We start from the raw sequence: 20890 nt of genomic DNA on the forward strand, positions 1-20890 counted from the left end.
GTGGGGTGTTGTGTCCTGTGGTCCTTTTTGGTGCACCGTGGAATAGTTTTGTAGTGAGTGTGTAGCGTGTTATAGTTGTGTATGTGTGAGACAGTCTCCCACAGAGAAACCTGCTATTATTAGACAAACGAGCCGGAGGGAGGGAGGAGGGGTCGGGGGTGAGATTAAGGGAAGATAGGAGAGGGAGCATTCTTGTCCCCTTTTACAGTGAGAGAGAGGCGTACTGCACTAAAGTTTAGGGGAGTGCTGCAGGCGTGTCTTGGACCTGGACTGGTTGCTGTGGAGGCGGGGACTAGTGTTTCATACTGTCCTATGTGCAGACTAAAGGGCCAGGGGTGGGGACTGGAAGAGCTAAGAACAGGAGCTCACTTAGCTACAATCAAGGGACCACCCACTGTTGTATCCAGCCTCCTACGTGAGGTACCAGGCCTTCCATTAGCTGACTTTGGCTTTTAGTACAGACACCTGTTTAGTCTCAGACACACAGTCTACACAGTGGCATCATGAAGGACTGGGCTCATATACACACAGCCACAGCAACACAGCCCAGAGAACAACTGTCTCAAAGACCAGGTGAAGAGTGGATGGAGGGAGGAGGAGCAGGGGTGGAGAGGACGGGTGGTGGAGAGGACGGGGGGGTGGAGAGGACGGGGGGGTGGAGAGGACGGGGGGGTGGAGAGGACGGGGGGTGGAGAGGACGGGGGGTGGAGAGGACGGGGGGTGGAGAGGACGGGGGGGTGGAGAGGACGGGGGGGTGGAGAGGACGGGGGGGTGGAGAGGACGGGGGGGTGGAGAGGACGGGGGGGTGGAGAGGACGGGGTAGTGGAGATGACGGGGTAGTGGAGATCTGAGAACAGTGTGGTAGAGGTTTAAAGGGAAAAGGGAAGGTCGCTGGAGAGAGTGAAGGATGGTGCAGAGCGAGGGATGAATGGAGCTGGCGAGACTGAGGGATGCAGAGAAAAGGAGGGATGGGTGTAGAGAGAGGGAGGGGTGTTGCTGAACACCAGCCAGTTAAACTCAGGTAGGCAGAGATCCAGTTTGGGGAGATAACGAGGGGGATTTTTGATGGAGGAAAAAAAGAGAAAGACAGAAAGTTGCAGATATTTTTTTATTTTTAAAGATGATGAGTGAGAGGCAGTGGTGAGGAAGAGCAATAGATAAGTATAGAGAGAGGGGGAGAGAGAAAGAGAGAGATGCAGTGCCTTGGCCAAATGGACACACCCCACCCTAAAAGACCAAACAGCCTACAGAACCGCACTCGTTATTTATATAACTCAACATGTATGTAGCCTAGCAACCTTTTTATCCATAAGAGACAAGAGAACAGTGGAGTGGAAAAACTAAATGATAGCGTTTGAAAGCATGAAACGTTGCTCAAATGTGGGGCAGATAATGCAAACTATAAATAAATCATAAGGTTAGTGTTATCTACCGGTAAGGTTGTGAGTAGGCCTACCCATAATTCATAAAGGCCCACATATCAATCAATTTAATAACACTCCGTATAGTTCGAGGCACATCACACCCCATCCGACGCATTCTGAACAGCTAGCTCATTGATCATAGATCAAATACATAGCGGTCATTCCGGCCGAGACAGGCCGCCGGGGCTCAGCTACAGGCTACTGCAGTCCGTTGTGCGCTCGGAAGTGCACTCTACTGCGGAGCAAGGGGTTCCCACACGACTACAAAGGAAAAGTGCGGTCTGGGTTAACCCCTAAAACATCTCACGAATTTAACATGATCCGTCACTTCGTTCAAAATGTGCTGCGCATCAAAGAGTTGGCCTACTTGTAAGTATTTTTTCTCTATTAATTTAAAAATAGTTCACTGACAAGTCCAGCATTTCTCCAGACACAAATGCCGAGATTTTCAAAGTCTCGATTTACACCTGTTATTTTGGCACCGACTGGCACTCAATAACAGGTTGTTTTCACATAAAGCGGGTGACAAGAACAAATTGCCAAAGGAAACAAAATATGCACAAGGTACAATAAAGTTGTATAACCCACTAACGCATGTAAAACACTTTCGTAATGTGATACGCACTCCATAGCCTACTCTGATATAACGCACTGCGATAGTTGAAGGAGAAACAACCGTACAGGCAATGAAGAGATTCATAGCCTCCAGCCAAGAGGAACCAGCAGCAGTGGGCGAAAACAACATTTACTTTCTAATATAAAACAGACGGGGACGCGTGAAATCCAAGTCTTACCTTGCAATGAAAAGCAAAGCAGCAAGGTGCACGAGAGCGAAGCGCGTCCAAATGCTACCATCCCGTCCATGGCTCGATCTGTAACTTTTACAGATGTATTTAGCTGTTTTTCTTTAGGTGTTTCTGTCGTTATGTATTTGTGGCAACAGCAAGTCTTCAGTCGTCCAGAGTTGTTTCTCCCTCGCCCTCTCTCTCTTCGTCTTTCTCAATAAAGCGAGCGCTATCCCCCCTCTCTCTCACAGCGAGAAATCTGATGCTTGTGGCAGTCTTGGTTGATGTATTTCCACAAAAGGTGACCCACGCCCCCTCCCTCGCGCTCTCTCTCTCTCCGGCTACACCTCAGTTGCCCTGAAAAGACTTGCTTTACTATTCACATATGACTATATCGATGGTGGCGGTTTTTGACATTTAAAATAGATTTTCAAAAACAACATTAACACCGAAGTGGAAAGTAAAAACTCTTGCCAACTCCAACCACTATTTTTTGTTCCTTAGCCTTCAACGTCTATTATTAGGTTATTACAGATAATACATTAACAATATAGGCTAATGACATATATTTTTTATTTTCATTCATAACCAACAATAAGAACAATAATACACAGCCTACTACCTTGTTAGTTAATATCAGCTGTGGATAAAATCAGATTCAGAATCATATAGTTGAAAATCTCCAGTCCGTTCATATTCTGCATTTTTTATAGCCTACACACAATAGCCTCCCTAGCCCAGCATAGCCTACACACAATAGCCTCCCTAGCCCAGCATAGCCTACACACAATAGTCTCCCTAGCCCAGCATAGCCTACACACAATAGTCTCCCTAGCCCAGCATAGCCTACACACAATCGCCTCCCTAGCCCAGCATAGCCTACACACAATAGTCTCCCTAGCCAAGCATAGCCTACACACAATAGTCTCCCTAGCCAAGCATAGCCTACACACAATAGTCTCCCTAGCCAAGCATAGCCTACACACAATAGTCTCCCTAGCCAAGCATAGCCTACACACAATTGCCTCCCTAGCCCAGCATAGCCTACACACAATAGTCTCCCTAGCCCAGCATAGCCTACACACAATAGTCTCCCTAGCCCAGCATAGCCTACACACAATAGCCTCCCTAGCCCAGCATAGACTCCCTAGCCCAGCATAGCCTACACACAATAGTCTCCCTAGCCCAGCATAACCTACACACAAGTCTCCCTAGCCCAGCATAGCCTACACACAATAGTCTCCCTAGCCCAGCATAGCCTACACACAATCGCCTCCCTAGCCCAGCATAGCCTACACACAATAGTCTCCCTAGCCAAGCATAGCCTACACACAATAGTCTCCCTAGCCCAGCATAGCCCACACACAATTGCCTCCCTAGCCCAGCATAGCCTACACACAATCGCCTCCCTAGCCCAGCATAGCCTACACACAATAGTCTCCCTAGCCCAGCATAGCCTACACACAATAGCCTCCCTAGCCCAGCATAGCCTACACACAATAGTCTCCCTAGCCCAGCATAGCCTACACACAATAGTCTCCCTAGCCCAGCATAGCCTACACACAATCGCCTCCCTAGCCCAGCATAGCCTACACACAATAGTCTCCCTAGCCAAGCATAGCCTACACACAATTGCCTCCCTAGCCCAGCATAGCCTACACACAATAGTCTCCCTAGCCCAGCATAGCCTACACACAATAGTCTCCCTAGCCCAGCATAGCCTACACACAATAGTCTCCCTAGCCCAGCATAGCCTACACACAATAGCCTCCCTAGCCCAGCATAGACTCCCTAGCCCAGCATAGCCTACACACAATAGTCTCCCTAGCCCAGCATAACCTACACACAAGTCTCCCTAGCCCAGCATAGCCTACACACAATCGCCTCCCTAGCCCAGCATAGCCTACACACAATAGTCTCCCTAGCCAAGCATAGCCTACACACAATAGTCTCCCTAGCCCAGCATAGCCTACACACAATTGCCTCCCTAGCCCAGCATAGCCTACACACAATAGTCTCCCTAGCCCAGCATAGCCTACACACAATAGTCTCCCTAGCCCAGCATAGCCTACACACAATAGCCTCCCTAGCCCAGCATAGTCTCCCTAGCCCAGCATAGCCTACACACAATAGTCTCCCTAGCCCAGCATAACCTACACACAAGTCTCCCTAGCCCAGCATAGCCTACACACAATAGTCTCCCTAGCCCAGCATAGCCTACACACAATCGCCTCCCTAGCCCAGCATAGCCTACACACAATAGTCTCCCTAGCCAAGCATAGCCTACACACAATAGTCTCCCTAGCCCAGCATAGCCTACACACAATTGCCTCCCTAGCCCAGCATAGCCTACACACAATAGTCTCCCTAGCCCAGCATAGCCTACACACAATAGTCTCCCTAGCCCAGCATAGCCTACACACAATAGCCTCCCTAGCCCAGCATAGCCTACACACAATAGTCTCCCTAGCCCAGCATAGCCTACACACAATAGTCTCCCTAGCCCAGCATAGCCTACACACAATAGTCTCCCTAGCCCAGCATAGGCTACACACAATAGCCTCCCTAGCCCAGCATAGCCTACACACAATAGCCTCCCTAGCCCAGCATAGCCTACACACAATAGCCTCCCTAGCCCAGCATAGCCTACACACAATCGCCTCCCTAGCCCAGCATAGCCTACACACAATAGTCTCCCTAGCCCAGCATAGCCTACACACAATAGCCTCCCTAGCCCAGCATAGCCTACACACAATAGTCTCCCTAGCCCAGCATAGCCTACACACAATAGTCTCCCTAGCCCAGCATAGTCTACTGTGGGTAGAATCATTGTGTGTAGGCTAACAGACAATAACAACCCAGCAGACTAGTTTAGTATACTCATACGATTCATTCCTAGACATGTAATCCATTCTCCTCCAGGCATTTAGCTTACTAACCCCCATAGGCAATTCATGGATATGGGAGGGATAAGTGGTTTCTAACAATATAATTCCAACTTGAATTCATTGAGTGTGTATTCTGTGACCTGGAGTTGGTTTTGGTTCAATCTGCTATACACTGGGAGGTTAGGAAGTATATACAAAGTCTGTGAACTACGAGAGGGAGTGGTCTGTGTAGGATGTAGGCTACTGTGGAGACTTAAATAACCAGGAGTGTCTACTGGTAATACTTGTTCCACGCAGAGCAGTTGACTTTTAACACACATTGCTGGGATGGTTGGGCCAAAACAGCTGTCTGATATTTGTTTTCCCCTGTGGAAGTGGAGATGGGATACGCTTCACTCACACACATCACTCACACACATCACTCACACGACAACAGGGAGGGGTCTGCAATCTGATGTGCATAGTAGGCTCCACACACACACACAAACGCACAAACACACACAAACAAACTCTAGTGTATTTACACCAGTGATCCACTGAGGGACACGAGCAGCGGTTTATACTTACAGCGATGGGTGATGGGACAGCTATGTCATTACCATGGTGATACACACACGGCCATGACACCAGAAGGAAAGCACCTTTCCCACACTCTGCACTCAGTAATATCAATAACACTAGTCATCTCAGATATTGACCGCTCTGAGTTATCTGTGGCGTGTTGGAGATGGGTCAGAGCGACAGAGACACAGAGATAAGCTCAGCCTAAACCTAGAGGCTCTGATGTAAGGGCTGTAGTTTCAAATCAAATCACATTTTATTGGTCACATACACATGGTTAGCAGATGTTAATGCGAGTGTTATGAAATGCTTGTGCTGAGCTGAGCTGATGTCAGGGTGAAGGGGAGAAGTAGGTAACCTAGTGATTTACTATGTCATTACCTATTGGACTCCTGCAGGACTTGGAGAGAAGAGGATAGCATTCTGGTGCACAGCCTCTCTCTGACCCCATTCTAAGCCCCTCACCTTGCAGAGGTAGTCAGCTTGGGTATTTATTTTTGTATTTATTTGTTTATTTTATATTTATTTGTATTTATTTATTATGGATCCCCATTAGCTGCTGCTTTACTCTTCCTGAGGTCCAGCAAAATTGAGGCAGTTTATACAATTTTAAAAACATTACAATACATTCACAACACACGGTGTGCCCTCAGGCCCCTACTCCACCACTACTGCATATCGACAGTACTAAATCCATGTGTATGTATAGTGTGTATGTTAGTGTTTGTTTGTATGTATGTGTCTATGCCAATGTTTGTGTTGCTTCACAGTCCCCGCTGTTCCATAAGTTGACTGCCATACTCACTGATGTGGTTCACCTTTGGTTTGAACTTGTGTAATACAACAGTCTATGTCGCGTCTGCTATACACCCTGTACACCCATGGGGCCTGACACCTTTTATGTATAGCTTTCTCTTCCGCGGGGAACTGGGGATACCAGAATACTAGGACTATAATCTTTGATAGGGTGCTATTTGTAACCTAAAAATGTTTTTTTTATCTGAACTGATAGAGGCCTATCTGGAACCTTTTTCAGAGGGTTCTCCGACAGGGACAAATGGTTCTACAGTACCTGACAGGGAGTTGGTACAGGTTGGTACAGCTGATCACGTAGTGCTCTTGTTTCAGTTCTGAGCACATTAACAGTATTAGAGGGCTTCTGGTTAATGTGAGTCAGAGTAGACAGTATCACTGCCTGGAAAAGAGCTGAGTGATCCTCTGTTAGGTCTGTGCCAAGACCAGAGATGAGAGAGTGAATAAGAAGGGAGATGATTTTGTCAGATGTCATCTATCCTATAATACTAAAGGAAGACATAAGGATTCACCTGAGCTCATAGTCTGCTCTCTCATTTCCTCATTTCTCTTAGCCTACATATTCCTGTCTTACCCAGAGGCTATATGTTAACTATCCTCTGGAATTAAAGAACTTAACCACCTCTTATATCCTCTCTTCATTATTCTTTCATTTTATCCCTTCCTTCCTTTGTACTACCCCCCTCTATACCTGTGTCTTTATCCCTTCCTTCCTTTGTACTACCCCCCTCTATACCGTGTCTTTATCCCTTCCTTCCTTTGTACTACCCCCCTCTATACCTGTGTCTTTATCCCCCAGTCTTTATCCCTTCCTTCCTTTGTACTACCCCCCTCTATACCCGTGTCTTTATCCCTTCCTTCCTTTGTACTACCCCCCTCTATACCTGTGTCTTTATCCCTTTATTCCTTTGTACTACCCCCCTCTATACCTGTCTTTATCCCCCAGTCTTTATCCCTTCCTTCCTTTGTACTACCCCCCTCTATACCTGTGTCTTTATCCACCAGTCTTTATCCCTTCCTTCCTTTGTACTACCCCCCTCTATACCCGTGTCTTTATCCCCCAGTCTTTATCCCCCAGTCTTTATCCCCCAGTCTTTATCCCTTCCTTCCTTTGTACTACCCCCCTCTATACCCGTGTCTTTATCCCCCAGTCTTTATCCCTTCCTTCCTTTGTACTACCCCCCTCTATACCCGTGTCTTTATCCCCCAGTCTTTATCCCTTCCTTCCTTTGTACTACCCCCCTCTATATCCGTGTCTTTATCCCTTCCTTCCTTTGTACTACCCCCCTCTATACCCGTGTCTTTATCCCCCAGTCTTTATCCCTTCCTTCCTTTGTACTACCCCCCTCTATACCTGTGTCTTTATCCCTTCCTTCCTTTGTACTACCCCCCTCTATACCCGTGTCTTTATCCCCCAGTCTTTATCCCCCAGTCTTTATCCCCCAGTCTTTATCCCTTCCTTCCTTTGTACTACCCCCCTCTATACCAGTGTCTTTATCCCCCAGTCTTTATCCCTTCCTTCCTTTGTACTACCCCCCTCTATACCCGTGTCTTTATCCCCCAGTCTTTATCCCTTCCTTCCTTTGTACTACCCCCCTCTATACCCGTGTCTTTATCCCTTCCTTCCTTTGTACTACCCCCCTCTATACCCGTGTCTTTATCCCCCAGTCTTTATCCCTTCCTTCCTTTGTACTACCCCCCTCTATACCTGTGTCTTTATCCCCCAGTCTTTATCCCTTCCTTCCTTTGTACTACCCCCCTCTATACCCGTGTCTTTATCCCCCAGTCTTTATCCCCCAGTCTTTATCCCCCAGGCTTTATCCCCCAGTCTTTATCCCCCAGGCTTTATACCCGTGTCTTTATACCCGTGTCTTTATACCCGTGTCTTTATCCCCCAGTCTTTATCCCCCAGTCTTTATCCCCCAGTCTTTATCCCCCAGTCTTTATCCCCCAGTCTTTATCCCTTCCTTCCTTTGTACTACCCCCCTCTATACCCGTGTCTTTATCCCCCAGTCTTTATCCCCCAGTCTTTATCCCTTCCTTCCTTTGTACTACCCCCCTCTATACCCGTGTCTTTATCCCCCAGTCTTTATCCCTTCCTTCCTTTGTACTACCCCCCTCTATACCCGTGTCTTTATCCCCCAGTCTTTATCCCCCAGTCTTTATCCCTTCCTTCCTTTGTACTACCCCCCTCTATACCCGTGTCTTTATCCCTCAGCTTTACCCTGAAGTTTCACCATCACTTACTATATTGGGAACCAGAGGTTCTTTGTGGAACCAAAAAGTGTTCAATATGATCCAAAAAGAGTTCTATCTGGTACCTTTTTTTCAGAGGGTTCCCATACAGGGACAAATGGTTCTATAGGGCACTCTGTTTTTTCTGAAAGTGTACATGAACGCACTTTAACCTCTATCGGATTTAGGTATGTCATTTTAGGTGGGAATTGGGGGGGATGGTCCGATCCTTAAGAGGTTTTAAATCTCCAAAATATTTATTTTAATGTTATATTTACATTGTTTAGTCGTTAAACAGATACTCTTATCCAAAGAGACATGGTTATGTTTAGGCTTCCGATAAGTGCATTCCACTAAGGTCGGTGAGACAACCACATATCATATAGCATTGAAATCATTTAATCATTTTTATCCCATTTATATAGAGTCAATTCTATCCCCTGAGTGCCAGTTTAAACAGTCAAACCATAGGAAGAGTGGTATGGAATGTGAAAGTTGGGAGTTAATGATGCTGGTTAACCATTGATGGCACTTTGTGTCCCGGAGTCCGTCACTGTTTCAGTCTGACTGTCTATCTTTATGTGAGATGCCCAGCACAATGCTGCCTACTCTGACAGTAGATCCGTGGGAGGGAGTCTGACATTTCCACAGCAGCCTACTGGTCTGCCAAGTAAGATGTGTTACAAGACAATAGGACTATTTACTAGTCACAGGCTGTGGGTCTACAGTCAGACCATGGGCCAATGGGGGTGTCATACAGTAGCATACAGTAGGTCATCTTGTATGGTCATGTTGTGGTTATACCTGTAACAGTAAAGATAAACATGGGATCAGCAAACAGTGAGTGTGCATGACTACAGTATTCTATAGCAGGCCTACTGTTCCCACAGGGATCTAGGAACCTGGTGGTCATAAGCTTCAGGTGTGTTTAGGCTGAACACTATAGGTTCTAGGTGTGTTTAGGCTGAACACTATAGGTTCTAGGTGTGTTTAGGCTGAACACTATAGGCTCTAGGTGTGTTTAGGCTGAACACTATAGGCTCTAGGTGTGTTTAGGCTGAACACTATAGGCTCTAGGTGTGTTTAGGCTGAACACTATAGGTTCTAGGTGTGTTTAGGCTGAACACTATAGGCTCTAGGTGTGTTTAGGCTGAACACTATAGGCTCTAGGTGTGTTTAGGCTGAACACTATGGCTCTAGGTGTGTTTAGGCTGAACACTATAGGTTCTAGGTGTGTTTAGGCTGAACACTATAGGCTCTAGGTCAGAGGGCTCAGGTCATAATCCTTAACCCAGGATTCTGCTTTACACGGCCACCAATCAGTGCCGATTAAACCTATGAAGGCAGGTCAGCTGAGATGGTGTCCATTTAATTCAGCATGCACATTGCACACTAACAATAGGCTCTGCATTTGATGTACTGCACTCACGGTAATCTGAGCTGTGATTGGGACTGTTGAGGTATAAGATCATTTACTACAGCTCATTATTCAGGGCGATAAAAAGATACGAGGTGAAAAGTTTAAAAGGGTCAAGTTTAAGATCACAGTTTGAAATGTACACGTTACATTTTTCTCCCCATGATGACTCTAGCTCTGTTGAGCCCTCAAACCAGCAAAGTGAATAACTTGGCATTAGTCCAGCTATTTTAACACTCCTTCTCCTACAAAAATGTATATTTTTTTGTGGGAAATTAATTAGAATATATTCTCGCCTCCAAACCTTAATTTCTCTCTACATGTTTGACTTTCTGCCTACGTACAGTATCTTACACGCCTCCGGGACAGTTTGGACCTTTATCGCGACTGCACCAATCCAAATCCTGCTTCGCTTCTGCACTCTACCCTCAGGCTAAGAATATGAAATACATAAATCATGTTATAGAATAATAACAGGCAAACTCTACAAGAATCACAGAAATAAAATGTTGGACTTACATTGGCCAGTTTCATGTCTCTCCAGGGAAAACATTATGTCTAAATTAAATCAGACAGGTACTGTATACATATTATTGGCAAGATAGTTATTATTAATAATGTTGACTAGTTCATGTTTACTGTAACCTGAGGCAAATATTCACATTCCACTGAACAGCCATCAAACACAGATCATGTTATTAGTTACCAGTATGTAAATCTCATAGATAAGAAGTATAATGTTTATAGTTGTTGATGCAAACCAGATCCTCTGGCAACGTTCAGAATATTCCCTGGAATTAATGGCTAACTGTCAGCTCTGCCTGTGCAGTGTATTCCTGAGTAGCTAAGTGCTGCACTGTAGGTCTATTATGGTATCTGCCTAGTGCTCAGAGTGCCTCAACTCTATCTGATCATGTGCATTCTTTAGCTGCCTCCTTGTTTCCCTAATGTTCAGTCTGTCTTGTGTTTGTGCACCTGTGTGTGCACATCCATACTGTATCTTGAGTGGGGCCATCTGTGTATGTCTAGTGAAGTCTGCTCTGTCACATCTCTATTGAAGTAACCCCCATGAGAGAGGCCCAGGCTGGGCCTCCCCTGAGACAGACTGGTGCGTGCACACACACGAGCACACACACACATACACACAACGTCTGCCTCCTAGCCCATGCCTAAACATACCATCTGCTGTCAATTGATTATAATTGTTTTTAATTTTATTTAACTAGGCAAGCCAGTTAAGAACAAATTCTTATTTACAATGACAGCCTACCGGGGAACAGTGGGTTGTTCAGAGGCCAAACGACAGATTTTTACCATGTCAGCTTGGGGATTCAATCCTGGAACCTTTCTTTTACTGACCTAATGCTCTAACCAATAGGCTACCTGCCGCCCCAAATAACATGTATTGATTTGGACTGTCAACACCAGAAGTGTACGTTACCCTGTCCTAAAGAGGGGGTGACCCTGTCCTAAAGAGGGAGTGACCCTGTCCTAAAGAGGGAGTGACCCTGTCCTAAAGAGGGGGTGACCCTGTCCTAAAGAGGGAGTGACCATGCATCACTCTGACCAGCAAATTCTTTTCATGTCTTATTTTTTTCATTTACATGATCTCTCTGTCCTTTTGATCTCTCTCTCTCTTTTTCCCTCTGTCATTCTCTCTCTCAAATGATGGTATTATGGCCGCAGTGACTCGGCAGTGAGGGAAGAAGGACTGTAACTCACGCACAATGACAGGAGTGTTGGAGAGTTGGCATAATACAACTCTTTGTGTTCCGGGAGGGAGGGAGGGGCGGGAGAGGGAGGGGTGTGCGTGCGTGTGTCTGTGGCTGTCAGCTATAAGTGAAAGCCCAGCTCTAACATTGTGGGACAGTCCGGCAGTGGGCACCCCAGTCAGTCAAGGTTAAGGAGGCCGCTGGCTGGCTAGCTGACTCATTGACTGACTGGCTGGCGTGTGCTAGGCTGCCAAGGAAAGCCAGGCGGGTAGCTAACATGCCGTTTATCACACCGCTGTGGCAGACCACGGGCGCCGGCCATGTTGAGAGAGCAGCTCTTAATCACATTCTAGCTGATTCACCCAGTTTTGTAGATTCTGTATACTAAATGTCTGCACTATTCCCTTTCATTTAGAAACAAGAACTGTAATAGGGAAGGGTTAGGCTAAACCTTTCATTTAGAAACAACGTGCAGTAGGGAAGGGTTAGGATAAACCTTTCATTTAGAAACAACGTGCAGTAGGGAAGGGTTAGGATAAACCTTTCATTTAGAAACAACGTGCAGTAGGGAAGGGTTAGGATAAACCTTTCATTTAGAAACAACGTGCAGTAGGGAAGGGTTAGGATAAACCTTTCATTTAGAAACAACGTGCAGTAGGGAAGGGTTAGGCTAAACCTTTCATTTAGAAACAACGTGCAGTAGGGAAGGGTTAGAATTAGAAACAAAAAGTGGACAATAACTGTATTTTAGAAGAAGCAAAAAGTGGCGATTAGACTTTTGTGATGCATAGTCACCCCCTCTTTAGGACAGGGTCACCCCCTCTTTAGGACAGGGTCACCCCCTCTTTAGGACAGGGTCACCCCCTCTTTAGGACAGGGTCACCCCCTCTTTAGGACAGGGTTACCCCCTCTTTAGGACAGGGTTACCCCCTCTTTAGGACAGGGTTACCCCTTTTTTAGGACAGGGTTAACCCTTCTTTAGGACAGGGTCACCCCCTCTTTAGGACAGGGTTACCCCTGTCTTTAGGACAGGGTGACCCCTTCTTTAGGACAGGGTGACCCCTTCTTTAGGACAGGGTCACCCCCTCTTTAGGACAGGGTTTGTGTCTGTGTGTCTGTGTGTGTGTGTGTGTGTGTGTGTGTGTAGCTATAGTCTGTGGTTGGCTGTGTGTACCCTATAGATTCAGATAATAGATCCGGTAACAGTCCAACTCTCTGCTCCAAGTCACCTCAAACCACCCCATTCACCCCAAACACCACTCATGTCTCACTCACTTCCTCACTGTCATCAACAGTGGCCTAGCTGTTATGTCATGCCCTGACACATGAACCCGTGTTCATTAATCATCACTGTCAGTATTTGTGATGACAAATCACTGATGACTGCAGCCACACTGTATAGACCTTACAGTACATCTCAATCTGTGAGGCAGTGTGTGGCGGGAACCATGGAACCAAATCCTCTTTGTAGAGGGAAAATACTGTAATCAATGAGCATTGAGTAAATTTACACACTGACATAATCTTCCTGTCTTTCATTGGCCCTGCCACTCACCCTCTCCTCCTCGTCTTTCTCTTCTTCATCCTCCTCTTCATCTCATGCCCCTCCTTGTGTCTGCTTCTGCTTTCCAAGAGAGTCAACTCCTTGGCTCATCTGCATGCAAAGCGCCCTGGTTCCAGCTGTGAACGAGGGATTGAAATGGAAATGGAGGAGAGAAAGAACAGATTACGCTCTTCTAACGCACGCCATGCCTCCTGGCTGGCCCACCAGCTGAGTACAGAGAAAGAGGGAGAGAAAGAAAGAGAGAGTGGGGGCCACTTTAGAAGAAAGAGAGAGAGGAGTCAGAATTAGTTGAGAGAGAAGGTACAAAGTAAGTGGAGGGACCAAGACATGTCAGAATGGAGAAAGTCTTTATATACGGGCTAGAAATTAAATGGGCCAGTCTAACAAGGGTCCTGTTAGCACAGGGGTGGGCCATTCCAGTCCTCGAGAGCCTGATTCGTGCCACAGTTTTGCTCCAGCCCCAGCTAACACACCTGACTCCAATAATCACCTAATCATGATCTTCAGTTTAGAATGCAATTTGATTAATCAGCTGTGTTTGCTAGGGATGGAGAAGAAGTGTGACACCAATCAGGCCCTGGAGAACTGGAGCTGCCCACCTCTGTGTTAGCAGCATACTGTGTCATCAATGCAAGGTGCATAATATGTATAGGGATTGCAACTTTGCATTTGTCCCATTATGGCGTCTGTGCAGCAGGTAGCCTAGTGGTTAGAGCATTGGGCCAGTAATTGAAAGGTTGCTGGTTCGAATCCCCAAGCCAACTAGCTGAAGAATCTGTCCATGTGCCCTTGAGCAAGGCACTTAACCCTAATCGCTCCTGTAAGTCACTCTAGATAAGAATGTCAAATAGATTTCTTATGGTGCATTCGGAAAGTATTCAGACCCCTTGACATGTTACGTTACAGCCTTATTCTGAAATGGATTGGGGAAAAAAACTCCCCCATCCATCTTCACACAACACCCCATAATGACAAAGCGAAAACAGACTTTATGAATTTTTTGCAAATGTATTAAATATAAAAAACGTAAATACCTTATTTGCATAAGTATTCAGACCCTTTCGTATGACACTCCAAATTGAGCTCAGGTGCATCCTGCTTCCATTGATCATCCTTGAGATGGACTCCAATCAAGTTGTAGAACATCTGTGGTAAATTCAATTGAATGGACATGATTTGGAAAGGCAAAAACTTGCCTATATAAGGTCCCACAGTTGACAGTGCATGTCAGAGCAAAAACCAAGCCGTGAGGTCAAAGGAATTGTACATAGAGCTCCGAGACAGGTTTGTGTCGAGGCACAGATCTGGGGAAGGGTACCAAAAACTTTCTGCAGCATTGAAGGTCCCCAAGAACACAGTGGCCTCCATCATTCTTAAATGGAAGAAGTTTGAGACCACCAAGACTCTTCCTACAGATGGCCCCCCGGCCAAACTGAGTAATCGGGGAGAAGGGCCTTCGTCAGGGAGGTGACTAAGAACCCGATGGTCACTCTGACAGAGCTTTAGAGTTCCTCTGTGGAGATGGGAGAACCTTCCAAGCATCTCTGCAGCACTCCGCCAATCAGGCCTTTATGGTAGATTGGCCAGACGGAAGCCACTCTTCAATAAAAGGCACATGACAGCCTGCTTGGAGTTTGCCAAAAGTCACCTAAAGACTCTCAGACCATGAGAAACAAGATTCTCTGGTCTGATGAAACCAAGATTGAACTCTTTGGTCTGAATGCCAAGCGTCACGTTCGGAGGAAACCTGGCACCATCCCTACGGTGAAGCATGGTGGTGGCAGCATCATGCTGTGGGGATGTTTTTCTGGGGCATGGACTGGGAGACTAGTCAGGATCGAGGAAAAGATGAACAGAACAAAGTACAGAGAGATCCTTGATGAAAACCTGCTCCAGAGCGCTCAGGACCTCAGACTGGGGCAAAGTTTCACCTTCCAACAGGACAACGACCCTGAGCACACAGCCAAAACAACGCAGGAGTGGCTTCGGGACAAGTCTCTGAATGTTCTTGAGTGGCCCAGTCAGAGCTTGGAGATCAAACATCTCTGGAGAGACTTGAAAATATCTGTGTAGCAACGCTCCCCATCCAACCTAGCTTAAGAGAATCTGCAGAGAAGAATGGGAGAAACTCTCCAAATACACGTGTGCCAAGCTTGTAGCGTCATACCTAAGAAGACTCAAGGGTGTAATCGCTGACAAAGGTGCTTTAACAGGGTCTGAATACTTATGTAAATGTAATATTTCCTCATTTAAAAATAAATACATTTGCAAGCATTTCTAAAAATGTAATCAATTTTAGAATAAGGCTGTAACGTAACAAAATGTGGAAAAGGTCAAGGGGTCTGAATACTTTCCGAATGCACCGTATATAGGTCTTACCCATGGGTCAAAAGCAGAGCAGGAGTGTGAATATTTATTTATTTCATTTATATTTATGTGGTGATATTGTAAAGCACACACACAGACACACACACACACACACACACACACATATAGGCAGATACAGTCTGACACTGCTAGGTGATTTAAAGGGAGAGGTGCAATGAGCTGCATCTGGTTCTATTTGATATTATTGTTACGATTAAAGGAGAAGTGTGTGGTTGCAATGAGGCAGAACATGTTTATCTGTTGTCTGTGGTAGGATATCCCACACACACACACACACACACACATACACACTCCCTGCAACACACACAGGCAGACGCTGACACATTGACACAGTGTGCGCCTAATTACCCTTACACGTTTTACCTGATTAAACCCCAGCCGTTCCCCAGCCGTTCCCCAGCCGTTCCCCAGCCGTTCCCCAGCCGTTGACCTTGAACCACAGAGAGCAACGTGACTGGAGGAAGACATTGACTGACACATAGATAGAGAAGTGACTGACACTCACAGGGCCAGAAAGGATGCTGACACAAGACAATGTAGAGAAATGGAATCACAAGGATAAGCAGATATTTCTGCCTCTAGTCCTGCATGTCTGTCCAAACTATTGGTAAATTATACATGATTATTATATTATGCACTGGCAATGTGTTTCTTTCTATTGTTAGAATGAGAGAAGTGTCTGGTTGCAATGAGGGAAACATGTTGCCTGGATGCAGTGGTGAGGGATTACACACACACACACACACACACACACACACACAGGTAATGTCTAGGGGGCTGCCATTTAACAGTATTTGTATTCATGAGATTCCAGTGTCCTAGCGAGGCTGGTAAGAACAGAGCAGAGCAGCACAGTAGCAGGGAACACTGGTCTCAGCTGTTATAGTCTGATGGAGGGGAGAGAGACGCTGGGCCCATGAACAATTTATACATCATGAGGCAGGCAACCATGACCCTCTCTTCATTACTGCACTGGCCCAGGGCCTGCAGGCATACGCATAATGTTAGCTTAATGTTGGTATACCAACCACTGGGAGAGTCAGACCATTCCATAATGTTAGCTTAATGTTGGTATACCAACCACTGGGAGAGTCAGACCATTCCATAATGTTAGCTTAATGTTGGTATACCAACCACTGGGAGAGTCAGACCATTCCATAATGTTAGCTTAATGTTGGTATACCAACCACTGGGAGAGTCAGACCATTCCATAATGTTAGCTTAATGTTGGTATACCAACCACTGGGAGAGTCAGACCATTCCATAATGTTAGCTTAATGTTGTTATACCAACCACTGGGAGAGTCAGACCATTCCATAATGTTAGCGTAATGTTGGTATACCAACCACTGGGAGAGTCAGACCATTCCATAATGTTAGCTTAATGTTGGTATACCAACCACTGGGAGAGTCAGACCATTCCATAATGTTAGTTTAATGTTGGTATACCAACCACTGGGAGAGTCAGACCATTCCATAATGTTAGCTTAATGTTGGTATACCAACCACTGGGAGAGTCAGACCATTCCATAATGTTAGCTTAATGTTGTTATACCAACCACTGGGAGAGTCAGACCATTCCATAATGTTAGCGTAATGTTGGTATACCAACCACTGGGAGAGTCAGACCATTCCATAATGTTAGCTTAATGTTGGTATACCAACCACTGGGAGAGTCAGACCATTCCATAATGTTAGCTTAATGTTGGTATACAGTGAGGGGCTTATGATTGGTGTCAATGGTCAAAACTGCCCTGCAGTGACGATTCCTATGATTGCCATATGTCATCCAATACAAGGCCATTACCATGGATCTGAGGGGTCTTGTGGAATAGATGAAACTGACATTTTAAGATGACAATGGTTTCGATATATCATTAAATACAAGACTACATAGGCCTACAGACACATGGAGGATCGGAGGGGTCTTATGAATGACATTAAATATAACATTAAAACATGACAGTGATTCCATATATCATTTATATATACAGTGCATTCAGAAAGTAGTCAGACCCCTTGACTTTTTCCACATTTTGTTGTTACAGCCTTATTCTAAAATTGATTAAATAAAAACATCAATCTACACACAATACCCCATAATGACAAAGCAGAAAAAAGCAGGTTTTTCATTTTTTTTGCAAATATATTAAACATTTAAAACTGAAATATGACATTTACATAAATATTTAGACCTTTTACTCAGTACTTTGTTGAAGCACCTTTGGCAGCAATTACAGCCTTGAGTCTTCTTGGGTATGACGCTACAAGCATGGCACACCTGTATTTGGGGAGTTTTTCCCATTCTTCTCTGCAGATCCTCTCAGGTTCTGTCAGGTTGGATGGGGAGCATCGCTGAATAGCTATTTTCAGGTCTCTCCAGAGATGTTTGATCGGGTTCAAGAACGGGCTCCGGCTGGGCCACTCAAGGACATTCAGAGACTTGTCCCGAAGCCACTCCTGTGTTATCTTGCCTGTGTGCTTAGGCTCATTGTCCTGTTTGAAGGTGTACCTTTGCCCTAGTCTGAGGTCCTGAGCGCTCTGGAGCAGGTTTTCATCAAGGATCTCTCTGTACTTTGCTCCATTCATCTTTCTCTCGATCCTGACTAGTCTCTCAGTCCCTGCCACTGAAAAACATCCCCACAGCATGATGCTGCCACCACCATGCTTCAATGTAGGGATGGTGCCAGGTTTCCTCCAGATGTGACACTTGGCTTTCAGGCCATAGTGTTCAATCTTGGTTTCATCAGACCAGAGAATCTTGTTTCTCATGATCTGAGTCCTTTAGGTGACTTTTTACAAAGTCAAAGCGGGCTGTCATGTGCATTTTACTGAGGATTGGTTTCTGTCTGGCCACTCTACCATAAAGGCCTGATTGGTGGAGTGCTGCAGAGATGGTTGTCCTTCTGAAAGGTTCTCCTATCTCCACAGAGGAACTCTGGAGCTCTGTCAGAGTGACCATCGGGTTCTTGGTCACCTCCCTGACCAAAGCCCTTCTCCCCCGATTACTCAGTTTGGCTGAGCGGCCAGCTCTAGGAAGAGTCTTGGTGGTTTCAAACTTCTCCATTTAAGAATCATGGCCACTGTGTTCATGTGTTGGAGCTCTATGGACAATTTCTTCGACCTAATGGCTTGGTTTTTGCTCTGACATGCACTGCTAACTGTGGGACCTGATATAGACAGGTGACTCCAATCAAGTTGTAGAAACATCTCAAGGATGAGCAATGGAAACAGGATTCACCTGAGCTCAATTTGGAGTTTCATAGCGAAAGGCTCTGAATACTTAATTTAAATAAATTTGCAAACATTTTTAAAAAATATGTTTTCGCTTTGTCATTATGGGTTATTGTGTGTAGATTGAGGAAAAAATGTATTTAATCTATTTTAGAAAAATTGTGGTAACGTAACAAAATGTGAAAAAAATCAAGGGGTCTGAATACTTTCTGAATGCACTGTTTCAAGCCTCTACTGATGCTATGTACATACAAGGTGATTTGAATGATGGGAAATGCATTAGAATGGCTTAGGAAATGAATGCTGCATTACCATTTGCAGAGATTGTGCAGAGTAGAATACTATGAAGGTGGTCCTAGTGAGTTCTAGTATATTAGAGGCAGAGATAAAAATGGGAAAGAGAGGATTTGAAAGCAGACAAAGTTTGGACTGAATTCAAGCTCTTCCTCAACCTTCTTCACCTGACAGACAGGGGCACCCACACACAAACACATGCACAGACACACAGGAACATTGGGGCAATGACTCTGAAGGACAGACATGTTTATCTGGCCATTCAGGGGATAAGATACTCTAACTGTGCTTCCTGGTTACAAGGACAAAGACAGAACCCTCTTTCTGTAAGAGGGAACAAGAGAGTGAAAGGAAGGCTGTAGAAAGACAGACGGAGGAAAGGACAGAAAGAGAGAGGGAGAAAGATATATATATATATTTATTTATAGGGAGGGAGAGAGAGGAGTAAAACAGGGGGGTCAAGTAGGGATCTAGGCTAAAGAGGGAGCATTGGAATTTGCCTGGGGGGAGGGGAGAGAGGCTGGGGTCAGAGGTCACTGTGTAGAAGAGAGAAGTGAGGGACCAGGGGACAAACACACAATCGCCTCACAGGGACCCTAAATGAGCTCTCTAACCTTATGAACCCCCACCATACACACACACACACACGCACACACACACGCATGCAAACAGCATATCGGAGCAAAGTGTCATCTAAAGAGGGGGGCTGCAGAGTGTGTGTTTAAGCCCAAAGGGACACCCACAGAACTCCGCACAAAGACATCTCACTAAGGCAGGCCATTCAATTGGCTTATCAAAGTTTCACACACTCTAGGTCATAAATACTCATTCTCTATGATAAGCCATCTTTATCTTTAATTTTCTAGTTGTCAGAGATTATACTCATTAATTCAGGCCATTGTAATCATAATGACTTTATATTAATTTGGCCATTGTGTTTCTCAACCTCCTGAATATGTACATAAATCTGCATGTCTAAAAATGTGATTAAAAATGATTTCTATAATGGATGATGAATGTATCAAGGGAATTAACTTTGGAGAGTAGCAGAAAGCCAAAACGGAATATGGTGGCAAGGCTTTTCAGAAGACAGGGCCAGACAGGAGAGGAATGGCAAGGGTAAAAGGCAGACAGTTCAGAGAGAGGATGGGGAGGGAGGGGGGGTTATAATGGGAGAAGTAGCCAAGAGGGTGAAGTGGAAGAAGGAGCACCAGATATATATATATATATATATATATATATATATATATATATATATATATATATATAAATATGTGACATTTGAAATGTCTCTATTCTTTTGTAACTTCTGTGAGTGTAATGTTTACTGTTAATTTGTATTGTTAATTTCACTTTTGTTTATTATCTACTTCAATGCTTTAGCAATGTTAACATGTGTTTCCCAAAGCCCTTGAATTTAATTTAAATGGGAGACCTGAGGAGAAAAAGAAGGACAGAGTGAGAGAGGAGGGATGAGGATATTTTTATTTATTTTATTTAACATTTACTAACTAGGCAAGTCCGTTAAGAACAAATTCTTATTTACAATGACGGCTTACCAAAAGGCAAAAGGCCT

At 45.2% G+C, this 20890-nt stretch overlaps 2 protein-coding genes across 3 annotated transcripts in view; one reads left to right on the plus strand and one right to left on the minus strand.

Annotated features, from left to right (window-relative positions):
* The window catches only part of bcam (basal cell adhesion molecule (Lutheran blood group)), a 99490-nt gene extending 96976 nt beyond the window's left edge, over window positions 1-2514 (minus strand). For both annotated transcript variants that reach the window (XM_036942444.1, XM_036942438.1), the window contains exon 1: window positions 2219-2514. In XM_036942444.1, the coding sequence (XP_036798339.1) occupies window positions 2219-2288 (70 nt within the window). In that variant the 5' untranslated portion in view covers window positions 2289-2514. The remainder of the gene's footprint in view (window positions 1-2218) is intronic.
* The window catches only part of LOC110537974 (adenosine receptor A1-like), a 48284-nt gene that overhangs the window by 512 nt on the left and 26882 nt on the right, over window positions 1-20890 (plus strand). The gene's annotated exons all lie outside the window — the stretch shown is intronic.

Source organism: Oncorhynchus mykiss, chromosome 2 (genome assembly GCF_013265735.2).
Source record: "Oncorhynchus mykiss isolate Arlee chromosome 2, USDA_OmykA_1.1, whole genome shotgun sequence".
Taxonomy (NCBI): domain Eukaryota; kingdom Metazoa; phylum Chordata; class Actinopteri; order Salmoniformes; family Salmonidae; genus Oncorhynchus; species Oncorhynchus mykiss.